General features: G+C 40.6%; 1 protein-coding gene across 1 annotated transcript in view; it reads right to left on the bottom strand.

Moving 5' to 3' along the window:
- Window positions 1-2,422: 2,422 nt before the first annotated feature.
- Window positions 2,423-22,673, bottom strand: part of ppip5k2 (diphosphoinositol pentakisphosphate kinase 2) — a 78,723-nt gene continuing 58,472 nt past the window's right edge. Inside the window, 5 exon segments of the mRNA XM_046290585.1 lie at window positions 2,423-3,729; window positions 9,905-10,000; window positions 10,092-10,235; window positions 15,783-15,803; window positions 16,915-16,977. Coding sequence (XP_046146541.1) covers window positions 3,095-3,729; window positions 9,905-10,000; window positions 10,092-10,235; window positions 15,783-15,803; window positions 16,915-16,977 — 959 coding nt within the window. The 3' untranslated portion in view covers window positions 2,423-3,094.

Here is a 22,673-nt window from a genome sequence, read left to right as displayed (position 1 = left end):
AGCATTTTGCTCTTACAAGAGGCTTCATTTATTGGACTGCATGTTTTCAGAAATGATCTACAATATGGTATTATTTTATTTTGAAGCCCGGATTCCTTGACTCTTTCATGGAAAAGATGGAACTCCTGGTCAGAAATATGAGCACAGCAGAAAGAGAAGCCACTCCTGCATTGTCCTGTTGGAAGGTGAACCTTCGCCCCCCAGTCTGAGGTCCTGGGTGAAGGTTTTCATCAAATATCTCTCTGTACTTTGCTCCGTTCATCTTTCCCTCAACCCTGACTAATTTCCCAGTCCCTGCCACTGAAAAACATCCCCACAGCATGATGCTCACCACTATGCTTCACTGTAGGGATGGTGCCAGGTTTCCTCCAGACGTGACCAAAGAGTTCCATCTTGGTTTTATCAGACCAGATAATCTGGTTTCTCATGATCTAAGAGTCCTTTAGGTGACTCCAAGCGGGCTGTCATGTGCCTTTTACTGATGAGTGGCTTCCGTCTGGCCACTCTACCATAAAGGTCTGATTGGTGGAGTGCTGCAGAGATGGTTGTCCTTCTAGAAGGTTCTCCCATCTTCACAGAGGAATCCTGGAGCTCTGCCAGAGTGACCATCGGGTTCTTGGTTACCTCCCTGACCAAAGCCCTTCTCCCTCAATTGCGCAGATTCGCCGGGCGGCCAGCTCTAGGAAGAGTTTTGGTGGTTCCAAACTTCTTCCATTATCGTGTATTGTGTGTAGATTTATGGGATAAAAAACAACATTTTAGAGTAAGGCTGTAATGTAACAAAATGTGGAAAAAGGGAAGGGGTCTGAATACTTTCCATGCAATCTGATTTTCTTTGGAGTTAGCTACCTAAAGCTGGCAAAAAGCTATGCTGTTGTCTCATACTCGCTAGCTAACTAATGTCAGCTGGACTCAATGGTATCATCTTCCTTGAACCTTGTTCTCACGGTATCCGTACCCCAAGGGTATTACGTGAGACACACTTGTGTCAACCTTAGTTCCTTTTCAGACTTGACGTTGCCAAAGGCGCTTCAACAAAGTAATGCGTAAAGGATCTGAATAATTGTATATGTTTTTTAAAATTGCTAAATTTCGAAAAAACTGTTTTTGCTCATTATGGGGTATCGTATGTAGATTGAGGAGAAAAAACCCCAATTCAATCCTTTTTAGAATAAGGCAGTAACGTAACAACATGTGGAATTAGTCAAGGGGTCTAAATACTTTCCGAACGCTACGATCGTATACAAATAATAATCGATTGGGTTTATAGAGCACATTTCTACCAACTGAGGTACTCAAAGCACTTTACATACTCACCTCATCCACCATCAATGTGTAGCACCCACCTCAGTGATGCACAGCTACCATTTTTGTGCCAGAATTCTCACCACACATCAGCTATCAGGTGGAGAGGTGAGGAGTGATATATGCCAATTAGGAATGTGGGGGGTGATTAGATGGCCATGATGGAATGTGGCCAGGTTGGGAATTTAGCCATGACACCGGTGTGAACAGCCCTACTCCTACAATAAGCTCCATGGGATTTTGAATGACCAGAGTCAGGACATCCGTTTTAACATTTCATGTGAAAGATGGCACCCTACGCAATGTTTCCAAATGTAATCAGGGTTTGAAATGATTATGTATTATCTTGTTTAGGCTTCTTTGCGGTCAGTTCACAATCAAATTTTAAATTTTATTATTAAGTTCCGGACCCCCCGACCATCTGCTCAACATCAAAATTGGCCCACGGCTGAATCTAGTTGAAGATCCCTGATTTAGGGTATCAATTACTTTCAAAGACATTTGTGGTTAAGTACCATGATATTCATTTATATTGAAAAAATAAATAGTTGAATATTCCCGGGACCACCCATACGTAAAACGTATGCATGCATGACGAAGTCGCTTTGGCTAAAAGTGTCTGCTAAATGTAATGTATTCATTTTGGAAATAGTCAAATACACTGACATAAATATGCATTTAACCCAGGTATTTTAAATAAGTATTGGAAAATACTTTCAAGCAGTTTATAGGAAATTATTAGAAAATACTTCCAGTAGAAGTACTTGATTGGGCCACATTATTTTGGTGTATTTAAATAACAAATAATCAAATACAGATTGAACCCAGGTCTGATCATCTCCCATATTATTTACCTGTCACACCTTGACTGTCATTACTCCAATGTCTAGGCCTGCTAAATGTTGTGTGTAATATGATGTAATCGTGTTTCCCCTGCGCACACATATATACCGTTGGGAATAACATTATCTAGAGGAATATTTCCATAATTGTACCTCTCATATCAAAAGAAATAGAATGGTTTTGACAGCTAAATAGACACATGAATGACAGTTGTTGCACAACAACAAGCACAGCTTGTAGTAAAGAACTAATGAAGTGACAGTTAAACCAAAGATTAGGATTTTCCCTGAACTTTTATTCTGAATATATATATATATATATACACACACACAACAATTACATGTTTGATTACAATGTAATAAAGAGTGAAAATGATGGTCATTACAGTGTGCACAAGGCAGACACTTCCGATTCCAGTTTCATGAATGGGAAATGAAGCGCAAGCTCAGAGTAGGTCTGAAAATATAGGTGAAAAACATATGTACCCTGTACAGGAAACAAGTATATTTTATCTGACCCTTTAAACATAGCTTGGACCTTGTAGCCTCAAGATGAGCCAGAACATCCATTCCATTAGTCTCAGTTCAGGAATCCAGCGAGATGTAGGCAGCAGAATATTCAACATTTAAATTCTATACATCGGCATTACATTAAAATATACAAGACGCTAGCAACAGGTGAATCAAATGGGAAGCAGTCATACAGTAGCAGAGACAATCACAAAAACATTGCATGTCTTAGTTAAGTGTGCCTTTTACACACACTGTGCAACAGTGACACCCTCCCTAGAAACATCATGAAATTGCCATGTTGTAAGCTCAGCTAAATGTGTAACAGCATTTTGTAACAAATAACCCTAGTCTAGACGAGATTGTGATTTCTGGTTAATCTAATCCTAATTATGTAACAATTGCAATATTGTTTTGACCTTGAACAGAACATTTGTTTATTTGGAGTCCAGCTTTGCCTCCCTTTCCTTGCTGGGGGTCAAAGACATGGCACCTTCTCCAAGAGTCCCTTTAGAATTCAGTCCCTGGTGAACTATGTCATGGGGTGAAGTCTTGGAACCCTTTTCTGTGGGGTCTAGGGAAGGGGCTTGTGGTGTTACTTTACCACTTGGTGCATCCTGGGTAAACGTTTGTGGTGTTACTTTACCACTCTGGATTTCTTTGGAAGGTGAGTGTGGGGACATTTTACAAGTCAGGTTATCTTGGGTGGGGTTCTTTGAAGGGACTTTGCCACTTGGTGCACCTTTGGCAGGGGATTGTGGTGACACGTCACCACTCTGAGTTTGTGGTGGCACTTTGCAACTTTGGGCATCATGCTGCAGAGTCTGCTTGACCCATTTGTCTGGGGTTGAGGCTTCCAGTTTCTCTTTGGAGGTGTGTTGAGTTGCTGGGTTCAGGGTGGCTGAGAATCCAGTAGGAGGTTCCAGGTCCTCAGAGGAGGATTGCAGGGCTGCTTTACTTTCTGTGGTGGGCTGAGAAGGGGACGACTGGGATGCTTTATCCCCTGCTGCAGCGTTTGGGGAAGGGTCGGCAGGGCCAGACCGGGGTTCTTTAGTGGGCGATGAGCTGATCCCTGTGAAGGATAAAAGGAAGCTCAATGAGCATGGTCAACCGTGAGCATAGCTCACACCGCTGGTGAAATGGACTTCAGTTAATCTCCAGCCGTTACTGAGCTTTCAGATGTGTCAACTTGGCATTCTCCATTCACAAGAACATTGTGACGGAATAAGGAAAACATTTCCAGCGGAAGGTCAACCTGAGAAAAACTTAACAATCATTTCAGAATGAAACCACATTCCTAATTATATTTTGGAGTGCAGACTAACAGTAGGCACATGTCAAAAAACAGGCAAAGAAAAACCTCACATCGCCTCTCCCCTATTTGACCTATATAGTTTGTGTATGTATTGATATGTAGACTACGTGTGCCTTTTTAAAATTGATACAGTTCTGTCCTTGAGCTGTTCTTGTCTATTAACGTTCTATATTATGTCATGTTTCATGTTTTGTGTGGACCCCAGGAAGAGTAGCTGCTGCTTTTGCAACAGCTAGTGGGACACCCCCCCCCAAAATACCAAATAGCTTAATCTGCATATTGCTCATTTGCATATTCATGTCTATTTTAACACAATATTTCAGAAAATATTAAATACAAATAATCTCATGTCTATTACAACCAACTAATTGTAGCATTACCGCAAAAATGGAAGAGGCAAGTGTAAGGGGGAAAAAGTAAGGAACTGACAGCTGTGCCATATAAATTACTAAATATTTGGGAAGAGATTTGCGATGTACCAATTCCATGGCACATGGTTTATGAATTGACATGCAAAATGATGCCGGATTCAAAACTTTGAATTTTTTCAATTTAAATTATACCAAATTATTGCAACCAATAGAATGTTATATAAACACAGCAAAAAAAGAAACGTCCCTTTTTCAATATAATAATAATAATAATAATATAATAATAATAATAATAATATAATAATAATATAATATATGCCATTTAGCAGACGCTTTTATCCAAAGCGAATTACAGTCATGTGTGCATACATTCTACGTATGGGTGGTCCCGGGGATCGAACCCACTACCCTGGCGTTACAAGCGCCATGCTCTACCAACTGAGCTACACAGGACGACAAGACCCTGTCTTCCAAGGATAATTGGTAAAAATCAAAACAACTTCACAGATCTTCATTGTAATGTGTTTAAACACTGTTCCCATGCTTGTTCAATGAACCATAAACAATTAATGAATATGGAATTGTGGAACGGTCGTTAAGACACTAACAGCTTACAGATGGTAGGCAATTAAGGTCACAGTTTTGAAAACTTAGGACACTAAAGAGGCCTTTCTACTGACTCTGAAAAACACCAAAAGAAAGATGCCCAGGGTCCCTGCTCATCTCCGTGAATGTGCTGTAGGCATGCTGCAAGGAGGCATGAGGGCTACAGATGTAGCCAGGGCAATAAATTGCAATGTCCGTACTGTGAGACGCCTAAGACAGAACTACAGGGAGACGGGATGGACAGCTGATAGTCCTCGCAGTGGCAGACTACGTGCAACAGGGATCGGTACATCCGAACATCACAACAGCGGGAGAGGTAGAGGATGGCAACAACAACTGTCCGAGTTACACCAGGAACGCACAATTCAGCCATCAGTGTTCAGACAGTCCGCAATAGGGTGAGAGAGGCTGGACTTCGGGCCTGTAGGCATATTCTAAGGCAGGTCCTCACCAGACATCACCGGCAACAACATCGCCGATGGGCACAAACCCATTGTCGCTGGACCAGACAGGACTGGCAAAAAGTGCTCTTCACTGACGAGTCACGGTTGTCTTGCATGGGGTGATGGTCGGATTCGCGTTTATAGTTGAAGGAATTAGCGTTACACCGAGGCCTGTACTCTGCAGCGGGATCGATTTGGAAGTGGAGGGTCCGTCTGGTCTGGGGCGGTATGTCACAGCATCATCGGACTGAGATTGTCGTCATTGAAGGCAATCTCATGTTGTGCGTTACAGGGAAGACATCCTTCTCCCTCATGTGGTGCTCATCCTGACATGACCCTCCAGCATGACAATGCCACCAGCCATACTCCTTGTTCTGTGCGTGATTTCCTGCAAGACAGGAATGTCAGTGTTCTGCCATGGCCAGCGAAGAGCCCGGATCTCAATCCCATTGAGCACGTCTGGGACCTGTTAGATTGGAGGGTGAGGGCTAGGGCCATTCCCCCCAGAAATGTCTGCGAAGTTGCAGGTGCCTTGGTGGAAGAGTGGGGTAACATCTCACAGCAAGAACTGGCAAATCTGGCCAGAGTCCATGAGGAGGAAATGCACTGCAGTACTTAATGCAGCTGGTGGCCACACCATATTCTGACTGTTACTTTTGATTTGGACCCCCCCATTGTCCAGGAATACATTGTTCCATTTCTGTTAGTCACATGTCTGTGGAACTTGTTCAGTTTATGTCTGTTGTTGAATCTTGTTATGTTCATACAAATCCTTACACAAGTCAAGTTTGCTGAAAATAAACACGATTAACAGTGAGAGGACGTTTCTTTTTTTGCTGAGTTTATATAGGGGATACAACATTCCCAGCTCTGCAGATTTTGCTGTAAGGAAGCAGAGTTATTAGATCATTTATTTTGGTATTGTCCATATGTAGCTCATTTTGGTCACAGGTCCAGGAATGGCAGAAGAATAGCAACAGAGCTAACGCTAACGAATTGCAACAGAGCTAACGCTAACGAATTGCAACAGAGCTAACGCTAACGAATTGCAACAGAGCTAACGCTAACGAATTGCAACAGAGCTAACGCTAACGAATTGCAACAGAGCTAACGCTAACGAATTGCAACAGAGCTAACGCTGCAGATAGCAATACGGGGTGATTTCAAAAATCAGTCAATCGATCAATAATATAATAATTATTTTAGAAAAATGTTTACCTGTAATTTACAATCTGTAGAAACTATGAGAATAGAAAGGTTCAGAACTTTTGTGAAACATCACAGTACAGTTGAAAAAAATATGGCCAAAAGAAATCCGGGATGCTGGCAGAGTTCCTCTGTCCAGTGCCTGTGTTCTTTTGCCCATCTTAATATTTAATTTTTATTGGCCAGTCTGAAATATGGCTTTTTCACTGTTGACGTTGAGACTAGAGGTCGACCGATTATGATTTTTCAACGCCAATACCGATTATTGGAGGACCAAAAAAAAAGCAGATATCGATTGAATTTAAAAAAATATGTATTTGTAATATTGACAATTACAACAATACTGAATGAACTTATTTTAACTTAATATAATACATCAATAAGATCAATTTAGCCTTAAATAAATAATGAAACATGTCGGGTGGCATCCATAAGTCTAAATATTCGTGTCACACCCTTCAATGTTATGTCATAATTATGTAAAATTCTGGCAAATTAGGCTGCCCAAACTGTTGCATATACCCTGACTCTGCGTGCAATGAACGCAAGAGAAGTGACAATTTCACCTGGTTAATATTGCCTGCTAACCTGGATTTATTTTAGATAAATATGCAGGTTTAAAAATATATACTTCTGTGTATTGATTTTAAGAAAGACATTGATGTTTATGGTTAGGTACAGTCGTGCAACGATTGTGCTTTTTTCACAAATGCGCTTTTGTTAAATCATCCCCCGTTTGTCGAAGTTGGCTGCCTTTGTTAGGAAGAAATAGTCTTCACACAGTTCGCAATGAGCCAGGAGGCCCAAACTGCTGCATATATCCTGACTCTGTTGCAAGAGAAGTGACACAATTTCCCTAGTTAAAAGAAATTCATGTTAGCAGGAAATATTAACTAAATATGCAGGTTTAAAAATGTATACTTGTATATACTTGTGCATTGATTTTAAGAAAGGCATTGATGTTTATTGTTAGGTACACGTTGGAGCAACGACAGACCTTTTTCGCGAATGCGCACCGCATCAATTATATGCAACGCAGGACACGCTAGATAAACTAGTAATATCATCCATCATGTGTAGTTTACTAGTGATTATGATTGATTGATTGTTTTTTATAAGATAAGTTTAATGCTAGCTAGCAACTTACCGTGGCTTCTTACAGCATTCACGTAACAGGCAGACACCTCGTGGAGTGCAATGTAAGGCAGGTGGTTAGAGCGTTGGACTAGTTAACTGTAAAGTTGCAAGATTGAATCCCCGAGCTGACAAGGTAAAAATCTGTCGTTCTGCCCTTGAACAAGGCAGTTAACCCACTGTTCCTAGGCAGTCATTGAAAATAAGAATGTTCTTAACTGACTTGCCTCGTTAAAAAAAAGCCACAATTAAATAAAGATTTACAGATTTTTGTTTCTGGACATTTTGAGCCTGTAATCAAACCCACAAATGCTGATGCTCCAGATACTCAACTAGTCTAAAGAAGGCCAGTTTTATTGCTTCTTTAATCAGAACAACAGTTTTCGACTGTGCTAACATAATTGCAAAAGGGTTTTCTAATGATCAAATAGCCCTTTAAAATGATAAACTTGGATTAGCTAACACAACATGCCATTGGAACACAGGAGTGATGGTTGCTGATAATGGGCCTCTGTACACCTATATAGATATTCCATTAAAAATCAGCCGTTTCCAGCTACAATAGTCATTTTTGACTATCATTTTTGAACATCTTGGCCACGTTCTGTTATAATCTGTTATAATCTCCACCCGGCACAGCCAGAAGAGGACTGGCCACCCCACATATGCTCTCTCTAATTCTCTCTTTCTTTCTCTCTCTCGGAGGACCTGAGCCCTAGGACCGTGCCCCAGGACTACCTGACATGATGGCTCCTTGCTGTCCCCAGTCCACCTGACTGTGCTGCTGCTCCAGTTTCAACTGTTCTGCCTTATTATTATTTGACCATGCTGGTCATTTATGAACATTTGAACATCTTGGTCATTTTCTGTTATAATCTCTACCCGGCACAGCCAGAAGAGGACTGGCCACCCCACATAGCCCGGTTCCTCTCTAGGTTTCTTCCTAGGTTTTGGCCTTTCTAGGGAGTTTTTCCTAGCCACCGTGCTTTTACACCTGCATTGTTTGCTGTTTGGGGTTTTAGGCTGGGTTTCTGTACAGCACTTTGAGATATCAGCTGATGTACGAAGGGCTATATAAATAAATGTGATTTGATTTGATTTGATTTACAACATTAAAAATGTCCACACTGTAATTTCTGATCAATTTGATGTTATATTAATGGAAAAAAAAATGTGTTTTCTTTCAAAAACAAGGACATTTCTAAGTGACCCCTTTTGAACGGTAGTGTATATATAAATATATTTACCCCGAAAATATATGGGAGATTGGAAATGATGCAGACAATTACTTTGATGGAAGCTACAATCTATCCGGAATATTAAAGCTGATCCACTCTTTTAAGAAAAAAATAAATAAATAAGAAAATATAATCCCATGTCTACATTTAACTAGTAACGGTCATCGATGAAGATGTATGTTGTTGTTTTTAAAACATTTTTTAATACTCTGTTCGGAGTGTTGCCTTGCATTATTAGCCTATGGTGCAGAATGCTATTCAGTATTCTGGACCATAATTATGTAGTTCCACTTCGTTTGACATTCTAAAAAACATTCCAGATGACAACACTTGTGTTACAATACGATAGATTTTGATCAAGAAATCGGACTGTTTCAGACTGTCACATCCATAACGGAGAGTTTCACATCCATAATCGTTGCTTGTCCTCTCCAAAGTAATAATGCAAGACAATCTTTTCAAAATGGTTGTTTTTGTGTTCAGTTAAGCCTTTCATTCTAAAAGACTTACAAACACAGACTTTTTTCAAATATGTTCAGTCTCCCCTGAAATCTTGTACATTTCATGTCACATCCATTTTTAAATTGATTTAACTAGGCAAGTCTGTTAAGAACAAATTCTTATTTACAATGACGGCCTACTCAGGCCAAACCCGGACGACGCTGTGCCAATTGCGCCCCGCCCTGTGGGACCGGTTGTGATACAGCCTGAAATCAAACCAGGGTCTGTAGTGACGCCTCTAGCACTGAGAAGCAGTGCCGAGGACCGCTGCGCCACTCAGGACAAAAAGCGCATTTGCTTTATTTCTTATGTCACATCTATAATGCTGGAATAGCCCAAAGAATGGTCAAATAAAGAGTACATAGACAGAGCAAGCCTATTAGTTACAGTACTACTATAGCAAGTGATGGGTATTCAACCCTAAATCGTTTACCAGTTGAAGCCCTGTCCATATTCTTCTTGCCCTGCGTGAAAGGGCAGGGCAATATCTTTGCAGGAGTGTAAGTGTTCAAAGGAGTTTTTTTCGCAGCTGTCGAACACAAAACAACAAAAAAAGACATTGAGATGTGAGCGGCAACAAATGACCGTTGATCATTTGTACGATGAGCAGCGATAAGTACCTGGGGAGGAGGCAGAGATGTCCAGGAGCGACTCATGAGATGCAGCGATGGAAGCCAGGAAGTCGTCTATCTGTTTCAGCGAGAGCGAGTTGTGCAGGGTCTCCAGGGGGCATATGGACGGAACCATGGAGTACAGCTCAAAACCTAGAGGGTGGAAACGCCTCCAGATGATAAGCCGACAATACGGAGAACACTACAAGCCCTCTGGGGACTACTCATGACAGAGAACATTGTATTATTTGAAAATCGGCAGACAAAAATCACAATGCTTCCATTATCTCAAAGTGACAGCAAACAAAATAAAACACTACCAACAAAAATCAGATCTGATTGAGGTGAATACTGTAGGATGCAGGCAGATGTATGATACAAAGTATATCCCACTGAAAGCATTACCCATCACAACTGTCACAACCAGAATGAGAAGAAACACAAGAGTGAATGTTAACTTAACCTAGTTGGGAATACCGTTTGGTTTATATAGCCCTGAAGCCTTTGATGGACGTTGGGGAGAGATTGAACAAAGTGGTCTAACAAAAACCACAATATCGTTCAGGAGAAAAAGCTGTCTTAAATGTTAAAAAAAAAGTAATTAAAATTAATTTAAAAGGTACAAGTTGTAACTTTTTGGGCAACCTGATGAAATTTGCGCATAAAAATATGAGTTATAGATCTGTCACTCATTGGAAGCAAGAAGCGGTAGATCTGTTCTGTGTGCCATTTCTATGATTCCTGTTCTTAAGTTTCATTTTTGCATCTTTTACTTTCCGTTTTGTACACCAGCTTCAAACAAGCTGACGAAACAATATTTTTGTTTTTTTTAAATATTTTCGCAGTGGTTTAGATGGTACAATGATTCTCTATACATTGCTTGTTTTGCCACAAACTGAAATTAGGAGAACTATTAGAATTTTAGAAACCAGGAAATGGCGAAGCAATATCTGCATAATGCACATTTAATAAATGTAAGAAATGTAATGGCATCTATAAGACGTTTTAGAAATGACAATACATAAAAGAATATGGGCTACTTTCTTTTTCCCGGAATCATCTCTTTTTCCACTTGGCTTGCTCTTTGGCGGCTCTAGCATTATTCTTAAGTGGTAATCAATTAGTGACTGTGGGTAATACGGTGAATTCAGACCCCTTGACTATTCCCACATTTTATTACATTACAGCCTTACTCAAAAATGTATTAAACACAAAAAAAAGCCCTCAATCTACAAACAATACCTCAATGACAAAGCGAAAACAGGTTGATAGATTTTTAAAAATGTATTCAAAACAAAAAACTGAAATACCTTATTTACATAAGTATTCAGACTCTTTGCTATTGGACTCAAAATTGAGCTCAGGTGCATCCGGTTTCCATTTATCATCCTTGAGAAGCTTCTACAACTTGATTAGAGTCCACCTGCGGTAAATTCAATTGATTGGAAAATATTTGGAAAGGCACATACCAGTCTATATAAGGTCCACAGTTGATAATGCATGTCAGAGCAAAAACCAAAGCATGAGGTCAAAAGGAATTGTCCGTAGAGCTCTGAGACAGGATTGTGTCAAAGAACAGATCTGGGGGAACCAAAATATTTATGCAGCATAGAAGGTCCCCAGTGGCCTCCATCATTCTTAAATGGATGAAGTTTGGAACCACCAAGACTCTTCCTAGAGCTGGTTGCGCGGCCAAACTGAGCAATTGGCGGAGAAGGACCTTGGTCAGGGAGGTGACCAAGAACCCGATGGACACTCAGACAGAGCTCCAGAGTTCCTCTGTGGAGATGGGAGAACCTTCTAGAAGGACAACCATCTCTGCAGCACTCCACCAATCAGGCCTTTATTGTAGAGTGGCCAGACTGAAGCCACTCCTCAGTAAAAGGCACATGATAGTCGGCTTGGAGTTTTCCAAAAGGCACGCAAAGACTCTCAGACCATGAGGAACACGATTCTCTGGTCTGATGAAACCAAGATTGAACTCTTGGCCTGAATCCCAAGCGTCACATCTGAAGGAAACCTGGCACCATCTCTACGGTGAAGCATGGCAGTATCAGTTTTTTCAGCAGCAGGGACTGGGAGCCTAGTCAGGATTGAGGGAAGGATGAACGGAGCACAGAGAGATAAGTACAGAGAGATCCTTGATGAAGAGATCCTTGATGAAAACCTGCTCCAGAGTGCTCATGACCTCAGACTGGGGCGAAGGTGCAGGAGTCCTTGAGCGGCCTAGGCCGACCCTGGACTTTAACCCGAGTGAACATCTCTGGAGAGACCTGAAAGTAGCTGTGCAGCGACGCTCCCCTTCCAACCTGACAGAGCTTGAGAGGATCTGCAGAGAAGAACGGGAGAAACTCCCCAAATACAGGTGTGCCAAGCTTGTAGCGTCATACCCAAGAAGACTCTAGGCTGTAATCCCTGCAAAAGGTGCTTCAACACAGTACTGAGAAAATGGTCTGAATACTTATTTAAATGTAATATTTCTGTTTTTTTATTTTTAATATATTTGCAAAAATGTTTAAAAAAAATGTCTAAAAACCTGTTTTTGCTTTGTCATCATGTGTAGATTGATGAAGGGGAAATAACAATTTAAATACATTTTAGAATAAGGCTGTAAACGTAACAATATGTGTAAAAAGTCAAGGGGTCTGAATACTTTCCGAATGCACTGTATACAATTGGAATTGGTTAGATATACTTATTTCCTAAATGATTGCATTAATATAGAAATAATACTTCAGGTTTTTAACAGTGTGTATTTTCACAACAGAGCTGTGGTAGATTCAGTTTCCAAAGTACGTCAAATTTGATAGCTGAGATGGTAACAACTGAGAAAATAACATCTAGGCATTACAGTAACACCAAAGTGCAAATAAATGTGTCTGAGACACTGCAGACAGAGGTGATGATGCAGAAAACATTTTCGGTTAGTATGTTACAATGGGCTTCTATGGTTAAAACAACGGAGGGCAAAAGGGGACATTTATTTGATCACTAATAAAAGCATCAATCTTCCCCATTAGCATGTCATTGAGTCAATACATAGAACAAAATATGTTTGCTAAATATATATAGTTAATAGTTAATATATATAGTTATATAACTAATATAATTTTAAGCAATAACCACATATTTATTTGTATGAATACACCCCCAATGAGTAACACACCATGGATGAAAAACCTGGGTACTCTGTAGAAAGACACATTTTGCGATATGATCTAAATTAATATGAAAAAATATTAGATTTGAACAAAGTTCCTTTATCATTAACTTATTTGTTGGCCAAGTGTGAAAATATTTGCAGGGATGTATAACACTGTAGTTACACTATACAATCCCTCAGGAAAACGTATATATTGGATCTCCCCCTTTCTTATTAAACTTCTAACTTTCCCTATAACAAGAAATATACAGTTGAAGTTGGAAGTTTGCATACACCTTAGCTAAATACATTTAAACTCAGTTTTTCACAATTCCTGACATTTAATCCTAGTATAAAATCCCTGTTTTAGGTCAGTTAGGATCACCACTTTATTTTAAGAATGTGAAATGTCAGAATAATAGTAGAGAGAATGATTTATTTCAGCTTTTATTTCTTTCATCACATTCCCAGTGGGTCAGAAGTTCACATACACTCAATTAGTATTTGGTAGCATTGCCTTTAAATGGTTTAACTTCTGTAAATCATTTCGGGTAGCCTTCCACAAGCTTCCACAATAAGTTGGGTGAATTTTGGCCCATTCCTCCTGACAGAGCTGGTGTAACTGAGTCAGGTTTGTAGACGACCTTGCTCGCAAACGCTTTTTCAGTTCTGCCCACACATTTTCTATAGGATTGCGGTCAGGGCTTTGTGATGGCCACTCCAATACCTTGACTTTGTTGCCCTTAAGCCATTTTGCCACAACTTTGGAAGTATGCTTGGGGTCAATGTCCATTTGGAAGACCCAAGCTTTAACTTCCTGACTGATGTCTTGAGATGTTCCTTCAATATATCCACATAATAGTCCTCCCTCATGATGCCATCTATTTTGTGAAGTGCACCAGTCCCACCTGCAGCAAATGCACCCCCACAACATGATGCTGCCACCCCTGTGCTTCATGTTTGGGATGGTGTTCTACGGCTTGCAAGCCTTCCCCTTTTTCCTCAAAACATAACGATGGTCATTATGGCCAAACAGTTTTATTTTTGTTTCATCAGACCAGAGGACATTTTTCCAAAAAGTATGATCTTTGTCCCCATGTGCAGTTGCAAACCGTAGTCTGGCTTTTTATGGCGGTTTTGGAGCAGTGGCTTCTTCCTTGCTGAGCGGCCTTTCAGGTTGTCGATATAGGACTCGTTTTACTGTGGATATAAAAACTTTTGTACATGTTTCCTCCAGTATCTTCACAAGGTCCTTTGCTGTTGTTCTGGGATTGATTTGCACTTTTCGCACCAAAGTACGTTCATCTGTAGGAGACAGAAAGCGTCTCCTTCCTGAGCGGTATGACAGCTGCGAGGTCCCATAGGGTTTATACATGCTTACTATTGTTTGTAGAGATGAACGTGGTACCTTCAGGCGTTTGGAAATTGCTCCCAAGGATGAACCAGATTTGTGGAGGTCTAGAATTTTTTTCTGAGGTCTTGGCTGATTTCTTTAGATTTTTCCATGATGTCAAGCAATGAGGCACTGAGTTTGAAGGTAGGCCTTGAAATACATCCACAAGTACACCTCCAATTGACTCAAACAATGTCAATTAGCCTATCAGAATCTTCTAAAGCCATGACATCATTTTCTGGAATTTTCCAAGCTGTTAAAAGGCACAGTCAACTTAGTGCAAGTAAACTTCTGACCCACTGGAATACAGTGAATTATAAGTGAAATAATCTGTCTGTAAACAATTGTTGGGAAAATGACTTGTGTTATGCACAAAGTAGATGTCCTAACCGACTTGACAAAACTATATTTTGGAGTTGTTGAAAAACTAGTTTTAATGACTCCAAACTAAGTGTATGTAAACTTCGACTTCAACTGTATATTAAGTAAATATATAAAGTACCAGTCAAAGGTTTGGACACACCTACTCAAAGCATTCCAGGTAAAGCTGGTTGAGAGAATGCCAAGATTGTGCAATGCTGTCATCAAGGCAAAGGGTGACTACTTTGAAAAACAAATCAAAATATAGTTGAGGTTAACACTTTTGGTTACTACATGATTCTTAATGTGTTATTTCATAGTTTTGACATCTTCACTATTATTCTACAATGTATAGAAAAATCCTTGAGTAGGTGTGTCCAAACTTTTGACTGGTACTGTATATGCTTGAAATTAACAGTAACAATAACAAATCTTAATATTTTATCAACAAATATACTAAATATATATACACTAAACCTTTTTGGACTGTAGGACATGTACTGTATGGCTGTGGCTTAGATTACTTATCATAGATAGCACCTGTCAACAGCAACAAATAGAAATATAATTTTCATGAGCAAAAGTGTTCTGAGGGGCAGGACAAAAGCACACAGCTACTCAAGGTATTTCCATAGCCAAGGGTCTGAGGAAAGGAGAAAACAGGGAAGACTACGTTTAAGAGACTGTGAAGGTCTAGACTGAGAAAGGAAGCTGAACTATACACAACAGAAATCTATATGAAATAAAAACACCAAACAACGTTCAGACAAGATATAAATGGATAAATTAAACATAAAACACTTACCACAGAACATACTGGAAAAGACTGACCCATTTAGAAAAGCAGAAAAAAAACGATAATCCAAAATGATCAAATTAGTGCAAATTGGTTTAATGTACAAAGAACGTACTTTAAATACAAAATCATATTTTGTTGCATCAAAATTACAGCGTTAACCACAAACTGAGGTGACTGACAGGTTTATGCGGCCCAAAGGTAAGAACATATTAATCCCAGATATCACATTGATTTAAAAAGTTGCCTTTACATAAAAAATATAAAAGTGTAATAGATACTATTTCTAAATTTGACTAGATTAGCAGCATTACTATAGTTGCCTAAATTAACAGTATTACTATAGTTGCCTAGATTAACAGAATTACTACATTTGACTAGATTAGCAGCATTGTTATATTTGCCATAGACTAAAAGCATTACTACATTTGACTAGATTAGCAGCATTGTTATATTTGCCATAGACTAAAAGCATTACTACATTTGACTAGATTAGCAGCATTGTTATATTTGCCAAAGAATAAAAGCATTACTACATTTGACTAGATTTGCAGCATTACCACATTTGACTAGATTTACAGCATTACCGCATTTGACTAGATTTGCAGCATTACCGCATTTGACTAGATTTGCAGCATTACCACATTCGACTAGATTTGCAGCATTACCATATTTGCCTAGATTAGCAGCATTACAAGATCAACGGTATAACTATTTGCCATACCTCTAAAGGGACATTTAGATTGGCAACATTGTTGTGATACAGTCACCGAACTCCAACACAACAAAAGGCATCAAGACGAAATTGAAGGCCATATTCAAACCAAACTACAGCACTTTGCCTATTGAAATGAACAGATAAGCAGGGGACAGGTCTAGCTAGCCCAGCAGGTCACAAAATAGCTCCATGTAATCCTAAACTATAGGGTGACAAACAGGAGGACTTTTCAGGCGAACAAAAGAAGCACATGATCTTGGAGGGCTGCATGAGCATTCAGAAGTCTCAATGTTTAGGATCACATTCCCTGTGCTCTGCTTTGACACTAGCAGAGGACCTCATGAGGAGGGAAGATTCTATCCAGATCAAAAGGACAACAGGGATGAGGTAAGGATGCATCTTAATTAACAAAAGCAAACATACCATTGGTTGGGTGTCGCGCAAATGAGATAGAAAATCGTTTTACAGCAGACCCACGCGTGGCCTCTGAGAAAGAGAAAAACAGGTACCTGAAATGTACAACAGCTAAAAAGGAATAGAGGTTAGGAAAAGGCAAAATAAATCAAGTATTAGAAGGCATGCAGGTGAGAAGGGTGGGGAACGGAGTGCTTGTTTTAGTAGTGAGTTAACTGTTGGGATTCTCTCAGCCAGAGCAAAGTTTGAAGATCAATAATTGTTATTGTTATCTGCTGAAAGGGGTGTTAGGACGGAAACATTTCTAAAAAGGCCAATGGACACCTGTTGGTCCCACACGTCATTGGACCTTGCATATGGCAGAATCCAACCCAAACCACATCTACTGTAGCCTCTGTACATTCACCACCTGCCTTACACCAACTAGTTTTCCTACATTTACCTTGCTGGTGCTTCGGCATCTTTCCACTGCTATAAATGATTACAAATAGGATACATTCTATGTGACTGTGCAGAGAATCCTGGATTTTATGGGGTAATACATTAATAATATAATAATAATAATAATAAGTTTGCTGATCCTGATCAATTTGCTTCAAACTAAAGGAAAAGCTGTTCATTTTTGACAGCCACAATCTAAGAAATGTGGATTTTCTTCATGACTCAAACAGATGGTTTAGCAAACCATGACACTCATCATCTCAGATTGTTCTGAAATCATTTATGTAGTTATAAACAGATAAGAATAGCATTCCTGAAACATTATTTTGTTTTAAATTAATCTCTTATAATTTGAGTGCACCCAAATTTTCCCTTTTGATTTGTGGTCATTCACATAATATTCAACAAATACAGTATACAGTACAGTACATTCGATTTGGACCAAACTTCCTAACACAGAGTAAGACCAGTGTTGTAAACTACTTAAAGTAGCTCTTTAAAGTATTTTTTACTTAAGTCGTTTTTGGGAAGAATCTGTACTTCCCTATTTATATTTTTGACTACTTAAAAAATCGTACAGTCTGGTTTGCCTAATAAGGTATTTGAAATTATGTATACTTTTACTTTTGATACTTAAGTATATTTTAGCAATTACATTTACTTCCGATACTGAAGTATATTTCAAACCAAATACCTTTAGACTTAGTATATTAGTCATATATTACTGGGTGACTTTTACGAGAGTCATTCTCTGTTAAGGTATCTTTACTTATACTCAAGTATGACAATTGGGTACTTTTCCCCATCACTGAGTAAGACGTGAGGAATCCACTAAAATGTTCAAAAAGCCACCCATGGACCTCAGCGCCAAACCCACCACAACAACCTGTATATAGTAGAATTTCTTACGTTTGAATAGTAGTATAAAGCTGCTGTTTGTTGTATTGCTTCTTCATCCTTTGTAATGCATTTCCTGCAAATCTGGCTATGTTTTTATTCCCCGTTATTCATTGAAATCGCTTGTATTATTTACCATGAATCAGTGTGAAAGTACCAGGTTTTTACCACTAAATTCCACTGTTCATGCCTCTACGCCCTTTTATCCACTTTGCAGTCTGTTGTAGTTATTAAATGGAACACAACCTTTTAATAATAATAATAATAATATATATGCCATTTAGCAGACGCTTTTATCCAAAGCGACTTACAGTCATGTGTGCATACATTCTACGTATGGGTGGTCCCGGGAATTGAACCCACTACCCTTCTTTGCAACTCTGGGTAGAAAAGCAATAGATCTGGCTCATGATTAAAATAAATGGTGTGACAGTCCTCACAATTCAAACCAGTTCTCCATGAAAGCAATTCAGTTTGTCCTTCTCTTATCAACCTAAAGCTTCAACCCAACAAGTGGCCTCTGTCTGAGACAGCTATCCCTATGCAATTCTCAAGACTTTTCATACAAGCTCAAAACTTTGATAGAGAAATGAGTTTGTGACTAAAATGTGACAACCCTAATGAAATTATAAACCATTGCATGGCAGTTGTTTACTAATAATTGTGTTTTTCAATACATCTCCATACTTAGTAGGGATGCAACGGTACAGTAGACCCACGGTTTGGTATCTATCACAGTTTGTGGGTAATGGTACGGTTTCTTTGTATTAAGTAAAGTGTGCGTTTGTATGACTCTCATACAAGGGATGAGTTTGCAACACGTAGCTCTTTATCTCCTAATCTAGTACATAGTGAACCGTCGCAGTGAGGTAGCTTCCAGTACATAGTGAACCGTCACAGTGAGGTAGCTTCCAGTACATAGTGAACCATCACAGTGAGGTAGCTACCAGTACATACTGAACCATCACAGTGAGGTAGCTTCCAGTACATAGTGAACCGTCACAGTGAGGTAGCTTCCAGTACATAGTGAACCATCAGTGAGGTAGCTACCAGTACATACTGAACCATCACAGTGAGGTAGCTTCCAGTACATAGTGAACCGTCACAGTGAGGTAGCTTCCAGTACATAGTGAACCGTCACAGTGAGGTAGCTTCCAGTACATAGTGAACCGTCACAGTGAGGTAGTTTCCAGTAATAGTGAACCATCACAGTTAGGTAGCTTCCAGTACATACTGAACCATCACAGTGAGGTAGCTTCCAGTACATACTGAACCATCACAGTGAGGTAGCTTCCAGTACATAGTGAACCGTCACAGTGAGGTAGCTTCCAGTACATAGTGAACCATCACAGTGAGGTAGCTTCCAGTACTTACTGAACCATCACAGTGAGGTAGCTTTGAGTTTCTCTGGAGGTTCAACTATCAGTGGAGAGGTATATATGGTGTCTATCAATTTGTTTTCATTTTCTCTCCGTGATGTTTCATAGAGTTTGGGAATTACTTTGCTACTGAAATGTCTGCGGGAGGGGACATTGTAACGCAGTTAAAGAAAATCATCAGGTGACGAAATCCAGAGTCAGTAACCACCGAATAGGGCTGCAAATCTTTTGCTATGAATACCGCCCCTGCTTCTGTTATTTCTTTATGTTTTTCTGAATTTGTCGCAAATTGTTGTTGGAAGGCAGCAACGAGAGTTTGTTGTGTTTTCGCAAACGGGTGGACTCTCTTTGCTCCAGCTTTACCTACAAGGGATACAGCCAGGTGATGGCCACGTAAATGACACATCACGTTTGAAGTGTTTCCATTCGAGTAGCTGACAGTGGCAAAGCAATGCTTGCAGACTGTACTTTATTTGTTTACGGTCTTCTTACCCTTGTCATCGTATTGCACGCTGAATCCAACATTTCCCACACAGCGGATTTGAAAGACAGCGGTATCTCTTCAAATGTGCTTTTTTTGTGTGTTTCCCCTCTCTTCATGGGGCCCCTTTAGGGCAGTTTCCGACTGAGATGTCATTGCAAATCGTACATTGGTTTTTAAGGGGGAGGGGGTTGCGGTTGCCACATTTTGGTACATTGCTGTGGAGTAAAGTCTGTCAGCCCTCAGGAGTCCCCTAACGGTCTGGGGCCCCAAGCAGTTGCCTGCCTTGCCTGTTCACAAGCTGCGCGTCTGGTTCTGTGGATCTGAATGTCCAGCGTGCGTGTAGTATGCAGAGCAATAAGCAAGTTAGGGAAATTATAGGAAAACAACAGGCATATCGTAATTCCGCGGTTCACGTGTGCGTATTGAACACTGTAGGGGCGTACCGTACGGTTCGACAACATACTGTGTACTGTTGCATCCCTAATATTTAGTGTGATTAGTGACATTTACCATTAAACCCAACCCAAATACCATTACACTTGCAAAACACTAGAGATTATGTGTTTGGGACTTTTACAATTGATGTAGCCTAATGGTTTGCTTGTTCGCCAGGAATGGTCTAACTAATCCATACCCTTTTTTGAAGGGAATAAAACACGAGAGGTCATTTCCTGGACACAAATTAAGCCTAAGAGAAGGGACAAACTGAATCACTTTTCATGGAGGACTGGTTTCAATGGTGAGGATGACCACACAATGTATTTTCATCATGAGCAAAAGCTATTGGTTTCTACCCAAGGTTGCAGAGGAAATGCTGTGATCCATTTAATAAAACACAAGAGACCAGCAAAACGGATAAAAGCATCAGGAACAGCGACATCTAGTGGGCAAAACAAATTTATTGTAAACAATGCAAGCCACTTCAATGGCAGAACAAAATTCACCCGATTCACAGGGAATACATCACAAATGATGAATAAGCAATAGTCCAAGCAGCAGATCCATACTATTTGTCAAACAGAGACCTGATACTGTCTACAGGTCGTTGGGGTGGGATTGGCGTGGTCGTTGGGGTGGGATTGGCGTGGTCGTTGGGGTGGGATTGGCGTGGTCGTTGGGGTGGGATTGGCGTGGTCGTTGGGGTGGGATTGGCGTGGTCGTTGGGGTGGGATTGGCGTGGTCGTTGGGGTGGGATTGGCGTGGTCGTTGGGGTGGGATTGGCGTGGTCGTTGGGGTGGGATTGGCGTGGTCGTTGGGGTGGGATTGGCGTGGTCGTTGGGGTGGGATTGGCGTGGTCGTTGGGGTGGGATTGGCGTGGTCGTTGGGGTGGGATTGGCGTGGTCGTTGGGGTGGGATTGGCGTGGTCGTTGGGGTGGGATTGGCGTGATTGTCAACCACCACATCCTTATCGGCAGACTCGACAGCCTTGGTTTCTCAAATGATTGCCTCGCCTGGTTCACCAACTACTTCTCTGATAGAGTTCAGTGTGTCAAATCGGAGGGTCTGCTGTCCGGACCTCTGGCAGTCTCTATGGGGGTGCCACAGGGTTTAATTCTTGGACCGACTCTCTTCTCTGTATACATCAATGAGGTCGCTCTTGCTGCTGGTGAGTCCCTGATCCACCTCTACGCAGACGACACCATTCTGTATACTTCCGGCCCTTCTTTGGACACTGTGTTAACAACCCTCCAGGCAAGCTTCAATGCCATACAACTCTCCTTCCGTGGCCTCCATTTGCTCTTAAATACAAGTAAAACTAAATCCATGCTCTTCAACCGATCGCTACCTGCACCTACCCGCCTGTCCAACATTACTACTCTGGACGGCTCTGACTTAGAATACGAGGACAACTACAAATACCTAGGTGTCTGGTTAGACTGTAAACTCTCCTTCCAGACCCATATCAAACATCTCCAATCCAAAGTTAAATCTAGAATTGGCTTCCCATTTCGCAACAAAGCATCCTTCACTCATGCTGCCAAACATACCCTTGTAAAACTGACCATCCTACCAATCCTCGACTTTGGCGATGTCATTTACAAAATAGCCTCCAATACCCTACTCAACAAATTGGATGCAGTCTATCACAGTGCAATCCGTTTTGTCACCAAAGCCCCATATACTACCCACCATTGCGACCTGTACGCTCTCGTTGGCTGGCCCTCACTTCATACTCGTCGCCAAACCCACTGGCTCCATGTCATCTACAAGACCCTGCTAAGTAAAGTCCCCCCTTATCTCAGCTCGCTGGTCACCATAGCATCTCCCACCTGTAGCACACGCTCCAGCAGGTATATCTCTCTGGTCACCCCCAAAACCAATTCTTTCTTTGGCCGCCTCTCCTTCCAGTTCTCTGCTGCCAGTGACTGGAACGAACTGCAAAAATCTCTGAAACTGGAAACACTTATCTCCCTCACTAGCTTTAAGCACCAACTGTCAGAGCATCTTACAGATTACTGCACCTGTACATAGCCCACCTATAATTTAGCCCAAACAACTACCTCTTTCCCAACTGTATTTAATTAATTAATTTATTTTGCTCCTTTGCACCCCATTATTTTTATGTC

This window comes from Oncorhynchus gorbuscha, linkage group LG11 (genome assembly GCF_021184085.1).
Source record: "Oncorhynchus gorbuscha isolate QuinsamMale2020 ecotype Even-year linkage group LG11, OgorEven_v1.0, whole genome shotgun sequence".
NCBI classification, from domain to species: Eukaryota; Metazoa; Chordata; class Actinopteri; order Salmoniformes; family Salmonidae; genus Oncorhynchus; species Oncorhynchus gorbuscha.
This window is presented reverse-complemented; position numbering and strand designations above follow the sequence as displayed.